This window comes from Lipotes vexillifer, unplaced genomic scaffold, assembly GCF_000442215.2.
Source record: "Lipotes vexillifer unplaced genomic scaffold, Lipotes_vexillifer_v1.1 scaffold371, whole genome shotgun sequence".
NCBI classification, from domain to species: Eukaryota; Metazoa; Chordata; class Mammalia; order Artiodactyla; family Lipotidae; genus Lipotes; species Lipotes vexillifer.
In genome coordinates this window covers 4089759-4105025 of record NW_006786304.1, presented here as the reverse complement: position 1 = coordinate 4105025, position 15267 = coordinate 4089759, and the positions used below count along the sequence as shown (strand labels likewise).

Here is a 15267-nt window from a genome sequence, read left to right as displayed (position 1 = left end):
GGTGGGGGGGGGTAAAGGGGTTGGCACAAATAACTAGTCTCAGAGGCTTTTGCTTTTGTTTTTAAATCAGGAGAACACATAGGTGGAGGAGGTGCTCAGCCAGAGGGAGTCTTCCCAGAGGAAGTGACAAGGAGCCAGGGTAGAGCAGTTCCAGAATTGTCTGTGACACAGGGCTGGGGGGTGGGGGAGACAGGACACCCTAGGCACCCGAGAGGCCACTATGCCTGGCTGGTGGTGACGAAGAACAGCCTGGGGTAAGGGAGGTGACCTGGGGCGGGGTGAGTTTAGTCCCTGCCCTGCAAGAAGTATGCTGCACTGCGTGGCATGCAGGGTCTCAAGTTCCCCCTGACCAGGGATCGAACTGTACCCCCTGCAGTGGAAGCGTGGAGTCCTAAACACTGGACCACCAGGGAAGTCCCTGGTTTGCGTTTTAAAAGGCTTCCCTGGCTCCACATGGACAGACACTGGGAAGCAGCAAGGGGTCCAGAGAGAGGGCAGACAGCAGCCAGAAACGGGTGGCTGCAACACTGAGGTGGGGTGGACAAGCCCTGGGGACTGAGTGGTTGTCAGTCTCTCTCTTGCAGAGAGGGAGCTTGTCAGTGGGGCTCCTGGCTATAACCCCAGCCCAGAGTAGGTTATCAATACTGGGGGACGGGCTTGGGGGAGCTGAGGCCCAGGATTGGGACTGGATGGATTCGGGGGGGACCCTGCATGAAAGATCTCTGGTTGGAGGTCCTCAGAGATCCAGCCCAAGCCCCCAGGCTGTCGTACAGAGGAGAAGATGGGGCACTCTGTAAATGGTGACATAGCTGAGCTGTGGCTGCGCCCCGTCACCCCGGCTCAGGGCTGCAGCAGGCTAGTGGCCGGAGTCCTGTGGTCGGAGGAGCAGGGCCTGGCCGCAGAGGCCGGCCCGCACCCCACCGACGGGCACCACGTACGCCCGGCCATCGGCGGCCCGAGAGGGAGAGAAGTCCGTCAGCTGCAGGTTGCTGTCCCGGACTTGGTCGTAGTCCCACAGCTGGTAGTGCCAACTCTTGCCCTGCTTGGCGAGAAGGTAGACGGCTCCTGGGGAGCCTTCCTCTGGCAGGGATGGTGGCTGGCGGGGCGTGCCGGGTGCTGGGTGGAACAGGCCTGGCAGCTCAGGGTCCTCCTCGTAGCCGAGGCTGGGCATACCCTGCACACCCAGCAGGACTCCTGGGAGGAGAGAGGGGGGCTGTGAGTGGGAGCTGAGCCCTGACGAGGGGCTGGGGCTCCCTGAGTCCCACCACAGCCCTCCAGGGTAGGTGCCGCCTCCATCCCCACACTGTCACAGAGAGGTCAGCACGGCCAGCAGGCAGACAGCTGGGCCGGGATTTAGACCCATGGTGTTGGGCTCTAGAGCTGCAGGCATTTTAAGTCCGGCCTCCAACAGCCTGTCAGCACAGGGAGGTGCCAAGGCAGCACTGAACAGTGCAAACATCGTCAACTAGTTGTCACCAGCTGTCCAGAAGAGCAATGCTCAGAGAGGCATGCACATACGGGAGCCTCCATCCAGGCCACCTGACGTGCAACTCTGGCCTTCTCTCAGGCAGGTGGAAAGACGAGCATGCTGACTGTAGCTAACACTTAACTGAGACATGTAACGTACCAGGCACCATTCAAAGAGTTTTACGTCTTCTGCCTATGATGTGGGTGCTACTTTTGCCTTGATCTCCAGATACAGGGCAATGGAGGCCCAGAGTCACAGAGCCTAGAAGTGGCTGGACCAAGTCTGCAGCCCAGACTGTCTGATCCTTGTCTGCGCTCTGAGTTTCTGTTTGTGGAAAACCCTGATTGGCGGACACTGAAGTACCTGTTGCTGGCCAGGTCCCTGCTAAGCACCCTGTAGAGACAGGGGCGGCCCAACCCTGGTTCCTGCCCTGGGTCGTGGGGAGGTGCCAGTGTGAGGGTAAGAATGTGAGAAGGGGAGACAGGGCTGGGGAGATCCAGGGTGAGGGCACAGGGCATGGGAGGGGGGACCCACCTGCACTCACTGCCCAGTGGGCCTTGTGGCCCTTCCTCTGACACGGCTCGTGGTTGAAGTCCTCGTCATAGCTGGCACTGGGGTTAAGGCCAAAGCTGTGGTGTGGCTCTGGGACCCACCCGTCTCCACCCCTGCCCTGCTGCTCCCTTCCTGGCCCTGGGATACGGGATAAGCAGGGGATGTCCGGCGACAAGGTGCTGCAGGACGTGGTCTCTGTTGGGACCACCCAGGCCGCCGTAGAGCACCTCTGCCTGGCAGCCCAGTGCCTCTTGGGCGAGCCTGCCCATGTCAGTCACTGCAGGGACAGAGCAGACACAGAAAGAGCGAGCGCTGTGTGCCTGGCACCATGCCAAAAGCTTTCAGGAATCAACGCCTCTCAACGCTTTGACCATCACCTCTTTGAACGAATGCAGAAAATGAGGGTCAGAGAGGGTCAGCTGCTTGTCCATGGCCACACAGTAGGAAATGGCAGAGCTGGGATGGAAACCCCAGGTGGCCTGGCTCCAGAGTCCACCCTGTGACACTCTGCTCTACTACGGGGGGACAAGGGCCCAAAGAATGGAACAAAGCTCCCTTATGTGCCCGGTGTGTCCTAGCCAAGCTCTCCAGTCCCCTCCGGTAGAACACCTGGCTTGAATCCCTTCCACACCCAACCTACCTGAGAACATCTCCCCCTGGGCCGTGTAACCTCTCTCCATGGCCACCTGCACCAGTCTCTCCAGGGGGGTGCCGCTGAGGGGCACCAGAAGAGTGCCTGCCATCCACAAGGCCACCAGCCCGCACCTGGGGAGACACAGGCCCAGCCCCCCAACCCCTAACTCGTGTCTTTCCTGGGCCCCCTCTCGCCTGGAAACTGGAGTGTGGGGAACAGGTTTGCCGCCCTGGCGGAATTCCCTTCTCCTCTCCCAGGCCAAGTGGGGAGACCTGACTCCCCGTCCTGGGACAGAGGCTGGCCAAGGCCTGAACCAGGGCTGGAGGGCTGGGGGTGTGGGTGGGAGGGTAGGGAGAGATGTCACCTGGGCTTCTAGGAGGAGCAGGTGCCAAGGTGGAGTCAGAGATAATGGACTAGGTTCGTTTGTTCACTTGCTTATTCGTTCCAACTGTTTACTGCGCATGCACCCAGGACCCTCACCTGGTAGGCTCCCCCTCTCCCTCCCCTCCTCGGCCTCCTCCTTCTCCCCAGGCTGCCTGGCATGAACCCACTCTTCCCACACTCCTGGGTCAATCCTCACAAAGCCCGGCGAGGGCAGAGGCTCAGAACGCACGGCCGGCCAAGGGGTTGGGGTCCCGGATTAGGGCACGTACTGAGGGCCTTCTTGGATGAGGGAGGGCAGGTCAGCACAGAAGAGGATCCACTGCAGGTCACTTCTGAAACTGAATCACAGTTGCATTCAGGTCATGCGGCAACCAGCTCCTAGGGTCCCCCCATCGAGGGCTGGCTGGGAGTGGGGTGTCAGGGATGGTGAAGGGGAGGAGCATGGGTCCAGCTGTCCTGAGGCCCGAGGGCCGCTCTTGGCTGGGTCCGACTTCCTTCATCCCTGTTGAGACTCCTCCCCTCCCCAGCCTCAGTTTCCTCATCTGCTCAGTGGGAATCATCCTTCTGCCTGCTGCTCCCTGCTCTTTCTCTCAGTTACTGAAGGGGCAAAGAGCAGATGTGCAAAAGCTTTGCAACTAGGAGCCAGAGGGATTAAATTATTAGAAGGGGTGTCTCTACACCATGGATGAAAAAATTAATCAATAGTCAATCTAAGAAAGAAAGAGAAAATTTTATTCGAGCCAACCTGAGGATTACAACCTGGGAGACAGTCTCTCAGAAAGCTCTGAGGACTGTTCCGCCTGTGAGAGATCAAAACACAGTTATATATGTTTTTTTGAGACAAAGGGTTGGTTATATGTCAAATGACACATTATTGACAGTTTACTCAATCCAGATCTACAAGTACAAAGCAAGTTATGGGTCATGGGTCATTGCGATCCCTTAACAAAGTTAAGAAGGAAAGCTGTCTCCTAAGGAGTTGTGACCCTTGATGAGATCAAGAAGAAATGGTATCCCCTAAGGAGGTCTGGTTAATGCAAACGCACAATACACGCTAAATGGGAGGGAGGAGGCCCCAGTGGGCAAAGAAAAATTTCATGTTTAAAATTCTCTCGTCTTGCCATAAAATATGAATTTTATTATATCAATACCCAAACTCTGAATGTTTTTCCCCTCTCAAACCTGTTTTTCAGGCAGGCAGATAAGGTGGGAATCCCTTCCACTCAGCCTTGAGCAAAACCAGGTAACAACTGCTCCAGGCCTAAGAGATCACCTTGATAGACTCCTCACAGGCTTCACCAGCCCCATTCTTGGGGAGGCCACTCAGAATATTTTGGTGATCCCAACCCCTCCCCACTTTCCCCCACCAGGGCTCAGGAGGTGCCGGGAAATGTGCTTATATTTCTATCCCAAAGCCAGTGAAAGAGTAAGGCTGAGGGGGGCACCTTCCTGATGAAAGGAGATGATTATTCGCACAGTGGTTCAAAGCAGGGAGCCCCAGTGCCATGCCCTTCCTCTCCTAAGCACCGTGGCTAAGTGACTTCACCTCTATGAGCCTCAGTTTCCTCATGTGGAAAATGGGATAATAATAGTTCCTATCTCGCAGGGGGAGGGATAAATTAGGAGTTTGGAATTAACAGATGCACACTACTGTCTATAAAATAAGACCTACTAGACAACAAGGATCTACTGTATAGCACAGGGAACTATATAGTCAATATTTTGTAATAACCTATGAGGGAGAAGAATCTGAAAAAGAATATATACAGATGTGTATGTGTATGTTTTTACATATATCTATATCTGAATCACTGTGCTGCATACCTGAAACTAACAGGACATTGTAAATCAATTATACTTCAATTTAAAAAAAAACAGTTCCTGTCTCATGGAATGGCTGAGGTTAAATTAATAAGTAAAAACACTTAGAACAGCACCTGGCATACGACAGGTAGTTGTTACTTGCATTAAATTTGCCTCATTATGGGGGAATTCCCCAGCGGTCCAGTGGTTAGGACTCTGCACTTCCATTGCAAGGGGCACAGGTTCGATCTCTGGGCAGGAATTAAGATCCTGCAAGCTGCGCAGCACAGCCAAAACAAAAAACAAACAAAAAATTTGCTTCACTATGGTTGGGGTGTTTAGTGCAGATTATAAACTTGTCTAGAGAGCTGGAAGTTTCTTCGGTGAGTCTGGGCAGGTCACTTGTCTCTCTTCCCTTCAGCCCCAGCCCAAGCCTAGCCCCCTCCCCTCCTGCCTGATCTCCTGGTGCTCCAGCTTCCTCCTGGGCCCCTAAACTCCCATCTCACCACTCTACTCCTCGAAGGCAGTCTCTCTCCCTCCCTGGAAGGGCACAGATCCATTCCAGAGCTCCCCAGCGCCCTCAGGACAGTCCACCTTCCTTCACACGCCTGCCCCCCCATGCCCTGTGTGGTCTGCTCCTGACCACCTGGGAAACCCCACATGTGCCACCTCCTCTGTCCCAATAAAGAAATATTTGCAGGTCCTTGAAAAAAACATCTTTTCATGTCACTCTGGGCCTGGGCACAAGCTGTTTACTCTTCTCATCATTGCTCGACAGCACTCAGGGATCCCCTCCTTCAGGCAGGCCCCACTGACCCCCCAGCCTCGGTCGGGCACTCCCTCTGGGCTCCCTCCTCACGGCTCTGACCACTCTGGGCTGTCACTGGTGGAGGGAGGGATCTGTCTCTCCCACTGGACGAGGTGCTCTTGTGAGGGCAGCTTTCCTCCTTGCTGAAGACACACCGCCACTGAAGGGGTCTAAGGAAGGGGGCTGAAGCAGTCAGACTGTTTGACCTAGAGGAAATGGGAAACCCCAAGAGGAGATGGCAGCAGTGATCTGGGGACAAGTGGTTGGGTGAGACCCTGGGTGGGTGGGTGGGAAGGGGCATGGGGACCCTACCGGTCCTTGTGCAGCTTCAGGAGCCTCTTCACGTCCTCTCTGCTCCTGGGGACTGGGCTGGCCCTCTCCAAGGCCTCCTTCAGGAGCTGGCTCTTCTCCAAACCGAAGACGTGAGGGAGAGAAAACCTGGTGGTAGGGGGTGGAGGCGGCAGTGGGGGTGGTGGGGGAATAGGGGTCTGGAGACTTGAGGGAGAAGGTGGAAAAGCTAATTCCGGGAGATTTGGGGGTAGGGGAGGAGGTGGAATTATGGGGGCCTGGGATGCAGGGGTTTGGGGAGGAGGAATTGGTGGCTCTAAAGAAGGAGAGCATGGAGAAATCATTTTGGGGCCTATGACTTGGGTTGCAAGATCGAGAATGAGAGAGGGAAGGATCCTCCAAAATGTGCTGGTCGCAGGGATGGAGATTTTGAAGGTTTTAGAACTGAGTTCCAGATTTTGGGGCCTGAGCAGTGGGACTGAAAACACCAGGGCTAAAATCTGGAACCTTGGGAACTGGGATTGAGGCTGACTTAAACCACAAGGAATCTGAGGGTTAACGGGGTCCTTTAATGTGGAACCAGATTTGTGGTATAAGTTGGGATGCAGGGCTCAAGGAGTGACACTTAGTAGGAGTTAACTTCTTATCCCTGGCTAGATTAGGAAACCTGGTGTTCAATTTCAGGACATGAAAGCGCAGACCTGGGACGAGGCATCCAAAGCGTGGGATTTAGGGCCTCAGTGCTAAAGACTTGGGGAATTTAGAATAGATCGCCCCTTCGCATCCCAGACCCGAGTTTGGAACCTTAGAGCTGACCTTTGAGTCAGAGGTCAAGAGATCAAAAGGACACCTGGCAGGGAAAACAGCCTAGTTGTGGAGAAAGTCCTGAAATCAGAGCGCAACAGGAAGAGTCTTGTGGGTAGAGGAAGGCTCATAGATAGGAGGCCGTGGGGAGCCGCGATTCCGCTGGGATAGGGTACGGAGTCGGGAAGTAAGACGCGCCTCCCCTTCCAGCAAAATGGCGGCCGCAGCGAACAACCGCTCACAAACCCGGAGGTAAAATTCGCAACTCGTGTCCGCCTCTTTAACAATCACGTGACAGAGAACGCGTAGCGGCTGGGGAGAGGTGGGGCTTCCAAAGAGAGGCCTCCGAAGAGACGGCCGCAAGAACCGTGTTCCGATTGGCAAGAAGCGCGAGAGGGGGCGCGGCCTTCACTGATTGGTCCGTAGCCCCGAGTGCCGCAAAAGGAGGAGGGCTTGCAGGCGGTGGGCGGAGTTTTCCTGCCGAGGCGGGAACCCAAGTGTCGTTTTGATTGGCAAAATCTGAACCCAGGATTATGATTGGCCAAGCTACCAGGTTTCCGCGCAGCGATTGGCTTGTAGAAAAGCAAAGGCGGGACCAGGAGAGGAAGTTTTGTGGTCGGCGCTCAGCAACGTAGCAGAAGCCACTTGCGGGAGCTGAGACTCTTTCGGTGAGTATCCTTGGGCGCAGGCGGCCATGGGCGCCTGGCGGGTGGAGGGCTTGGCGCCCGGGTCTTCCCGCGCCTTGTGTTGGGGAATTCTTTTCCTGCTGCTCGAGACCAGGGCTCTGCAAAGTCGTGCCTCCCTCCTTAACTGCCTCTACATCCGGGCTTTTTCTCCTGGACCGCCTTTGAGGTCGTGGGCCAGTGGGAATCGCCACCTAGGACACTCGCCTACTGAGTCGCGTAGAGCATCCTGGGACTCGTAGTAAACCTCACGAGATTTCCCTCACCACGCGGGGAGGAGAAGCGGTGTCCTGCGTTTGCTTTGTTTTTCGAGCTGTTCTTCCCTCTTCCCTTCTCTCTGCTTTACCTCACTTCCTCTTGAAAGGAAGATCCCTAAACAGCCCGCGTTGGGACGAAGGATTTGCAGAAACCCAGGGCTGAGTGGGACTTCTTAATTCTTTCAGCCCTACCTCAGCAACTCACTCCATGGCAGTTCCCGAGACCCGCCCCAACCACACTATTTATATCAACAACCTCAACGAGAAGATCAAGAAGGATGGTGAGTTCTTGGGATAGTCCGGACTCCAGGCTATCCCGCAAGAGCCGGCCCCCTCTTCTGTCCCCAGCATCCTGTCTCTTCCTCAGCCTTGTCCACTCAAACTGAGAGTTAACCCCTCGGCCTTTGCACATGCTGCTTCCTCTGCCTTTAACATTTCCTCAGTTCATCTTACCCATCTGCCCATTAACCTGGTCACATGAGTAACATGCTTCAAGGTTTCAGCTCACAGGACCCCTCCTCCAGGATGCCTTCCCCCTCCCTTTTCCACCCACGTGCCTGCCTCTGACTTCCCATAACCCTGGACATCCCCCTTCAAGCCCTGATTGTTCTGGGCTGTCATGGGGCTGTCCCTTCTGGCCTGTGAGTTCCAGGAGGGTAAGAACTGCAACTGTCTTGGTCAGTGATTAGCCCACAATGAAATGTTTCATTTCAAAATGAAAATGAAATGAACAATAATGATGGCTAACACTCGGTACCAGGTGCTGATGTAAATACAAATCTTGGTTACTTTTAACTTGCACAGCAACCCTGCAGGAAGGACCTATTCTTCCCATTTCTCGGATTAGGAAACTGAGACTCAGGAGTGATATGATTTGCCCAGCGTCACACAGCACTGAAAAGTGGTTGACGCCACCAGTATGGAATTCTGCTTAAGAACTCAATTCTTGACATCAGACATACTTTTCCATGTTCTTGAGCAAGTTACCACTTTTTGTTGACACTCATTTTCTATATAGGAAGACTGGGCAAAGTCATATCTTCTCTGTGTGGGTGTTATGGGGATTATATTAGATAAACTCCCATTCAGCCATTCAGCTTCTTTTTATGGTGCTCAGTGGTTAGTAAGTGCTGGATAAGTGTTAGCTCTTATTATTGCCTCAAGAAAATTATTAGGAGAACCAAAGGAGCTCGCTGGGATTAAGTTTGATGTTACCAATAAAGTTGCTGTTGAAGGTAATAAAACGAGCCACGTAAATCCCTCATATACTTTTATTTTTTTTTTATTTTTATTTATTTATTTTTTTAATTTTATTTTATTATTTATTTTTGGCTGTGTTGGGTCTTCGTTTCTGTGCGAGGGCTTTCTCTAGTTGTGGCAAGTGGGGGCCACTCTTCATCGCGGTGCGCGGGCCTCTCACTGTCTCGGCCTCTCTTGTTGCGGAGCACAGGCTCCAGACGCGCAGGCTCAGCAGTTGTGGCTCACGGGCCCAGCTGCTCCGTGGCATGTGGGATCTTCCCAGACCAGGGCTCGAACCCGTATCCCCTGCATTGGCAGGCAGATTCTCAACCACTGCGCCATCAGGGAAGCCCTCCCTCATATACTTTTAGAACGTTGTGCCCAGCCAGTGCTTTGTGGAGCTGGGGACACACTGGTGACTGGACAGTCCTGCTCCTAGCTTCATGGAGCCACAGCCCAATAGGGATGACAGACCTGCTACCAGACAGTGATATCCCAGAGTAGCTAGGGCCATGATTGGGGAAGCACAGGCAGAGTTGTCAGGGTTGAGATGGGGCACCTAGAAAGAGGTATACATTTAGTTTCATAGAAAAGGAGACATTTTGGAAAAGCCTAACAGGTAGAAGAAGCAGGATTTATGTTATTATTTGTGTTATGATGTGGGGGAAGAGAGTTCTTAACCTGGACCAGCATGTGCAAATATCCAGGGGCAAAAGAGAGCCCAGGGCATTCTGGGAACTACATGTACTGTAGTTTTGTGTGTCTGAGACGTAGAGGCCTATGACTCGTGGAAAACGGTGCACTCTGGCTCATGGGGCCTTGTGGGCTGGGTGAGGTGTTGGACTTTGTCCTGAGGGCTTTGGGGAGCCAGGCAAGGGATGCAATTAATTGTGAAAGATCTTTCCAGCTGTGGAGGGTGAACTTGAGTGGGTAAGAAAGGAGACTGGGGAGAGGCCCAGAGTCCAGCAGAATGACTAAAGCCCAAACTGGGTTCATGGGGATGGGGAGTGGAGACAAAGCCCAGAAATGTCATCAGAATTTTTGGCTATTTGCTTCCCTCTTTACCCTGCCCCGCCTTTTCTTTCCTCTCCTATATTTCTTTGACCAAACATCTTAAGCTCAGATACCTTCTTTGCATAAGACTGGTATCCTTTTCTTGCTGTCAGGTGTGGCAGTTTGCTAGTGAGGTATGGTGGTTCTGGGTTCGGATGGGCTTGGCTCCTTGTCCCTGTCCTGGTCCTGGCTCTTCAGGGTCTTCCCAGCACCCTTGGGACACTCCTGCGCCAGTGACAGATCCTCTGAGAGCTTCTATCCATGTTAGTAAAATTGAGACAGTTATAACTGCTGCTTCATGGAGTAGTTGTAAGAATTTAGTGAAGTTATTTCCATAAATCATTTAGTGGTACCTTTATTCATGCAAATGCTTTTGGAGGTTTGTGTGCTGGTGACCGTACTGCTCATGGGGATAAGGTGATAAATAAGAAGGCTTGTAGCTCTTCAGAAGGAGAGCTAAACAACAAGTAAACAAACATGATGTCAAGAGGTGGGAAATGCCATGAAGGAAGAGCAAGTAGGGTCCCAGGAGTGGGGGAGAGTGACATGAGAGGGCACTTATTCACACAGGGTGGTCAGGGAGTGCCTCAGGTGGCAGCATATCTGCTGAGCCCTGGTTGAATGGAAGGAGACCATGTACACATCAGAAAGATGCTCCTGGTAGAGGGAGCAGCCAATGCAAAGGTCCTGAGGCAGAGTTGCTGTGATGGGCCTGAGAAAGGGCAGGAAAGCCAGCGTGGCTGGAGCTATAGGAGTGAAGGTGGAGTGTGGGGAGAGATGAGGTGGTAGAAGTCAGCCAGGGCCACATCAGAGGGGGGTGTGTCCAGGTGCTGGAGACAATGAGACGAAGTGCTCGCATTTATCGAGCATTTACCGTGTGTCCTTTGTATGTGTGACTCACGTTCCTCGTACGTTGTGGGGTAGGTACTGTTACTGTTGATCTCTTCCAGAGGAGTGCACACGACCGCTCGAGTGGTTCTAGGCTGCTGCTGGTATTGCTCTGTACTCGTTGTCAGTGGACTGATGGTTTCCCTCCTGGGCCGCGTCTTCTCTGCAAAGGGGAGCTCGAGACGTAGGACGTGATACCAAGGCCTCCAGTCACCTATGGGTCTTTCCTCCCCCCACCGCAGAGCTGAAGAAGTCCCTGTACGCTATCTTCTCCCAGTTTGGCCAAATCCTGGATATCCTGGTATCACGAAGCCTGAAGATGAGGGGCCAGGCCTTTGTCATCTTCAAGGAGGTCAGCAGCGCCACCAATGCCCTGCGCTCCATGCAGGGTTTCCCCTTCTACGACAAGCCCATGGTGAGCACTGGGTGTGGAGGGTGTGGGTATATGCCCGTGCAAGGCTGTTGCAGGCTGGATGGGTCTGGACTTCTGTCGCCTGTAGTCCAGACCATTGAGGACGGGAGTTTCTCTTGCTAGTCCTCAGCATCCACTGTTCACTGCACTGAGGCTGTGGAAACACCGTGATCAAGGGAAGGCCCAGCTCCGCCCTCTCGGGCCCACAGTGCAGTTGGAGAGACACGCCTGCCTCCAGATGGCAACGACCCGGAGGGGTCGGGGCTGGGACCAGGCAAGTGCACAGAGCTGGGGGAGCTTAGGCGCGGCCTCTCACCCATTCTGGGAGTTTGCCGGGAAGCCTTTCTGGATAAGTAAGACTTGGAGAAGAGTAGCTGGGGGAGGAGAGGGAGAAAGATAGTGGACTAAGGCCTGGAGGTAACCAAGACCACGTGTAGTTGAGGAAGTGAGTCAAGTTCCCTTAGCTGGAGTGAAGGGTGGGATGTGGGGGGAGGGCCTGGCCTGGAGAGCCAGTCAGAAGTCAGGCTAAGGAGCTGGAGTTGGTCCTGAAAGTGGACTTGATTCCGAGGGTGCTGGGGAAGCAAGGGAAGCTTCTTGGGGGCTGCCTGTGGCTGTTGGGTAGGGGGGTTAGGAGGGAGATGGGGTTCCGTTGTGAAGGTGAGGCTGGATTGGCTCTCAGGTGGTGGGGTTGGGCTGGGACCAGGGCAGGGACCGTGGGATGGGAAGAAGTGGGTTACGGATGTTCAGGAGGCCAAGTGGGCAGCCGTGGGGACTGCCGTCCAGGAGGTGAGGAGTGGCTTAAAGTCCCTGCCCTGAACTAGAATTCCTGCCATTATCAGTGGGAGATGTTTTTGGTTCTTTGGGCTTTTTCCTTTGTTCCTCAGTCAGTTTTCCAGTTTCACCTGATTGTAATATGCTTCCCTGAACCAGTTCCCTTGAGGAGGTGAGAGAAGTGTCAGTGCCTGCAGGTCCCAGGCAGGTCACTTCATGTGGAAGACACTGGCCCCGGGTTTAGCGGGGCCGCCTGGAGCCCTCACCTCCTTCTGGAGTGCGCCGCTTGTCATCGCCTCTGGCTATGCGAGCCCACAGTTGCCACATCTTCCGTTGCTTCTCTGGAGCGGCCAGGAATTCACTTTTGAGGACTAAAACCAGTAAATCGTTTTGTGTAGACCCTCCTCCCCTGCTTTTCTCTGAAATCATTGCTTGGACCATATGAAGCACTGAGCCACTGTGAGTTCTGTCAGTGAGTCCCGTCAACTCTACCTTCAAAACCTCTACCAAAAAAATAAAGTCCCCAAAACAGACAAAACCCTCCACCCATTCTTGTCACTCCCCTGCTGCCACCCACCCGGTCCCAGCCGCCACCCTTCTCCCTGGTTCGACACCTGGTCCTCACAGGCCACTCTCCATCCCATGGCCACAGCGCTCCTTGGGAGTCACAAGTGAGAGCTCATCACTCCCCTGCTTATAACACTCCATGGCTCCTGGCTTTCTCCCTCCTCATCTGTGTTGGCCTCCTTGCTTTTCCTTGTACACACCCTGCACTCCTTAGCTCTTTGATGGCTGTTCCTTTGCTTGGATGCTCTTTTCCCTAGATGTCTGCGTGGCTCCCTCCCTCCCTCTGTCTGTACACCAGTGTTTTCTCACTGAGGTCTTCCTGGCCACACTCTGAAAATTTCAGTTCTTAACTCCTCACATCCCCTTCTCCAGTTCACTTTTTAATCTCTGTCATATCTTTCCCAGCGAACAGACTCCATGAGAGCGGGGGCTTTTGTGTGATTTGCTCATTGCTGTACCACCAGAGCAAATATAGGTGCTCCATAAACTGCTGAATGAATGAGATTTAGCCTGGAGACTCAGTTCTCTTCCTGTGTGATGGAAATCCCCCTGCACAGTGCTCCTGTCCTGACCTTGTTTCCTTTCTTCTGCCTTGGGCCTGATGCTTGGGGCTGTCCCATCTTCCCTTCAGAATCTCAGTAACCACTGACTGGGCACTTGCTGTGTGCCAGGCACCGTTTGGAGCACTTTAACTCATGGTCTTCACGATTGTCCTTTGAAGTGGGAAATACCGCAGTCCCTATTTGACAGATGAGGACGTTGAGGCCAAGTGATTTCTATAACATTACTCACCAAGCTCCTGGCAAGGTCTGATTTGGCATCCGGGTGGTCTGGCCCCAGACCAGTCTCCTTAACCCTTCTGCTCTCGGTTTGGCAGCGCATCCAGTACGCCAAGACTGACTCGGATATCATTGCCAAGATGAAGGGCACCTTTGTGGAGCGGGACCGCAAGCGGGAGAAGAGGAAGCCCAAGAGCCAGGAGACCCCAGCTGCCAAGAAGGCCGTGCAGGGTGGGGCGGCCGCCCCTGTGGTGGGCGCTGTCCAGGGGCCTGTCCCGGTAAGCTGGGGCCCAGAGACGCGGCCTTCTCACCACCAGGTCTTCCTCAGCCACGTGAGCTGGCTTGGGGATGGGGTGGGGAGGGGTCTTCCTTTGTGGATTCAGACCCCTCCCCTCCCATTTTTCTTAGAGAGATTGTGTGCCTGTCTCTAGGGAGGGGTTGGGCATGTGAGTGATGGTATCTCTACTTGGAAATGTCTGTGCCTGCCTGCCTGTTTCTCAGGATCGATCTTTCTCTGTGTCTCACTGTTTTGTTTTCTCTTTCTCCTTGACCTTGATTTTGCTGTCTGTGCCTTCTAAGTCAATGTGTAGAAAATCCAGAGAAAACTACTAATCAACTGTTAGGATTAAAAAGAATTTAATTTAACAAGGTCACCAGATACAAGGTCAGTATGGAAAAAGTCAGTTTTATTTCTACACGTTGGCCACAAACAAGTAGACTTCAAATTGAAAGATAGCTCCGAGGAGTAAATTCAACAAAAAGTTTGCAAGGCCACCCACTGAAACTATAGAACATGGCTGAGTGAAAATTGGAGATGACCTCATCAAATGGATAGGAAGACTCACTGCTATTAAGACTTCAGTTCTCTGCAAATTAATTTAAAATTCAACACAATTCCAATCAAAATCCCAGCAGGGACTTGTGGGGACAGACAGGCTGTCTGTAAATGTCTGGAAAGGCAAAGCAAGGCAGACGAGGAGAACAAAGCTGGGGGCCTGCTATATAGTAATCAAGGTAGTATGGTATTGGCATAAGGGTAGAAAGATGGACTAGTGGGGCAGAATAGAGTCCTGAAACATCCACACGTGTATGTAGTCACTCCATGTATGTCAAGGTACCACTTGCAGTCCAGTGGTAAATGGGGTTTTTCCCCTAGTAAATGATACTGGGCCAATTGGATATCTGTAAGGGGGAAAGTTAACCCTGCCTTAACAATGTATAAGTTACTTTGAGGTGAATCATAGACCTGAATGTGACAGCTACAACAATAAACGTTCTAGAAGAAAACAGGAAAATGTCTACGACCTTGGTGAGGGCATGAAGAGTGGAAACATCCTGTTTTCTAAACAGGATACAGAAAGCACAAAGTATTAAAGAAAAGATGGACGAATTGGACCCACTCAGGTCTCCGAACCTCCACGTCAGCTTTTCTGATGGGTTGTACTCTATTGTGTCTTGTGTCGGTGATGGTGTCTGGCTTACCATCGAGCTTCGCCAGTCTTACCCTCTCTACTCTTCTGTGCCCAGCTTTCTGTCCACCTTTGACTCTTAGATGTGATTCCAGCTCCTGTCTCCCCTGGGTGCACACGCTCTTGGCCTTCAGGCTGTCTCCCTTCCCCTTGCCACCAGCCCTCCCACTTCTTTATGCACCTGCCTTGACCATTCCTAGCTACCTCTGCCTTCCACTGTCTGTTCTCTGGGTCTGTTTCTTTTTCCATGAAGTTTATTTTTAGAAGCAGGAGTACAGCATGCTGCTTACAGTGTTTATTTCCACCCCTTTTAGTTGATAATGTTTTTATTTTTTTTCCTAGGCTATTTTTCTACTCATATGTCTCTAAACAAAGTTAGGCCCTTCTGGTGATTTTTTTTTTTTTTTT

The 15267-nt window shown here is 52.9% G+C and overlaps 2 protein-coding genes across 2 annotated transcripts in view; one reads left to right on the top strand and one right to left on the bottom strand.

The window, feature by feature from the left end:
* Positions 1-856: 856 nt before the first annotated feature.
* On the bottom strand, positions 857-6281 carry ACTMAP (actin maturation protease). The gene is made up of 6 exons (XM_007458635.1): positions 5962-6281; positions 3308-3376; positions 2661-2785; positions 2168-2297; positions 2003-2073; positions 857-1194 (listed from the first exon to the last, which is right to left on the bottom strand). Exons 1-6 carry the CDS (start codon positions 6279-6281, stop codon positions 857-859), a joined length of 1053 nt encoding a protein of 350 aa, XP_007458697.1.
* Positions 6282-7353: 1072 nt separating this feature from the next.
* SNRPA (small nuclear ribonucleoprotein polypeptide A) overlaps positions 7354-15267 on the top strand; it is an 11231-nt gene continuing 3317 nt past the window's right edge. Inside the window, exons 1-4 of the mRNA XM_007458634.1 lie at positions 7354-7409; positions 7868-7962; positions 11104-11276; positions 13489-13668. Of these exons, the coding sequence (XP_007458696.1) occupies positions 7890-7962; positions 11104-11276; positions 13489-13668 (426 nt within the window). The 5' untranslated portion in view covers positions 7354-7409; positions 7868-7889. The remainder of the gene's footprint in view (positions 7410-7867; positions 7963-11103; positions 11277-13488; positions 13669-15267) is intronic.

Coding starts and splice junctions, on each gene's coding strand:
- ACTMAP (XM_007458635.1), bottom strand. CDS start 6,281: ATGATTTCTCCATGCTCTCCTTCTTTAGAGCCACCAATTCCTCCTCCC. Junction 2,786..3,307: donor CTCATCCAAGAAGGCCCTCA/GTACGTGCCCTA, acceptor GTGTCTCCCCAG/GTGCGGGCTGGTGGCCTTGT. Junction 2,074..2,167: donor GGACATCCCCTGCTTATCCC/GTATCCCAGGGC, acceptor CCCCAGTGCCAG/CTATGACGAGGACTTCAACC.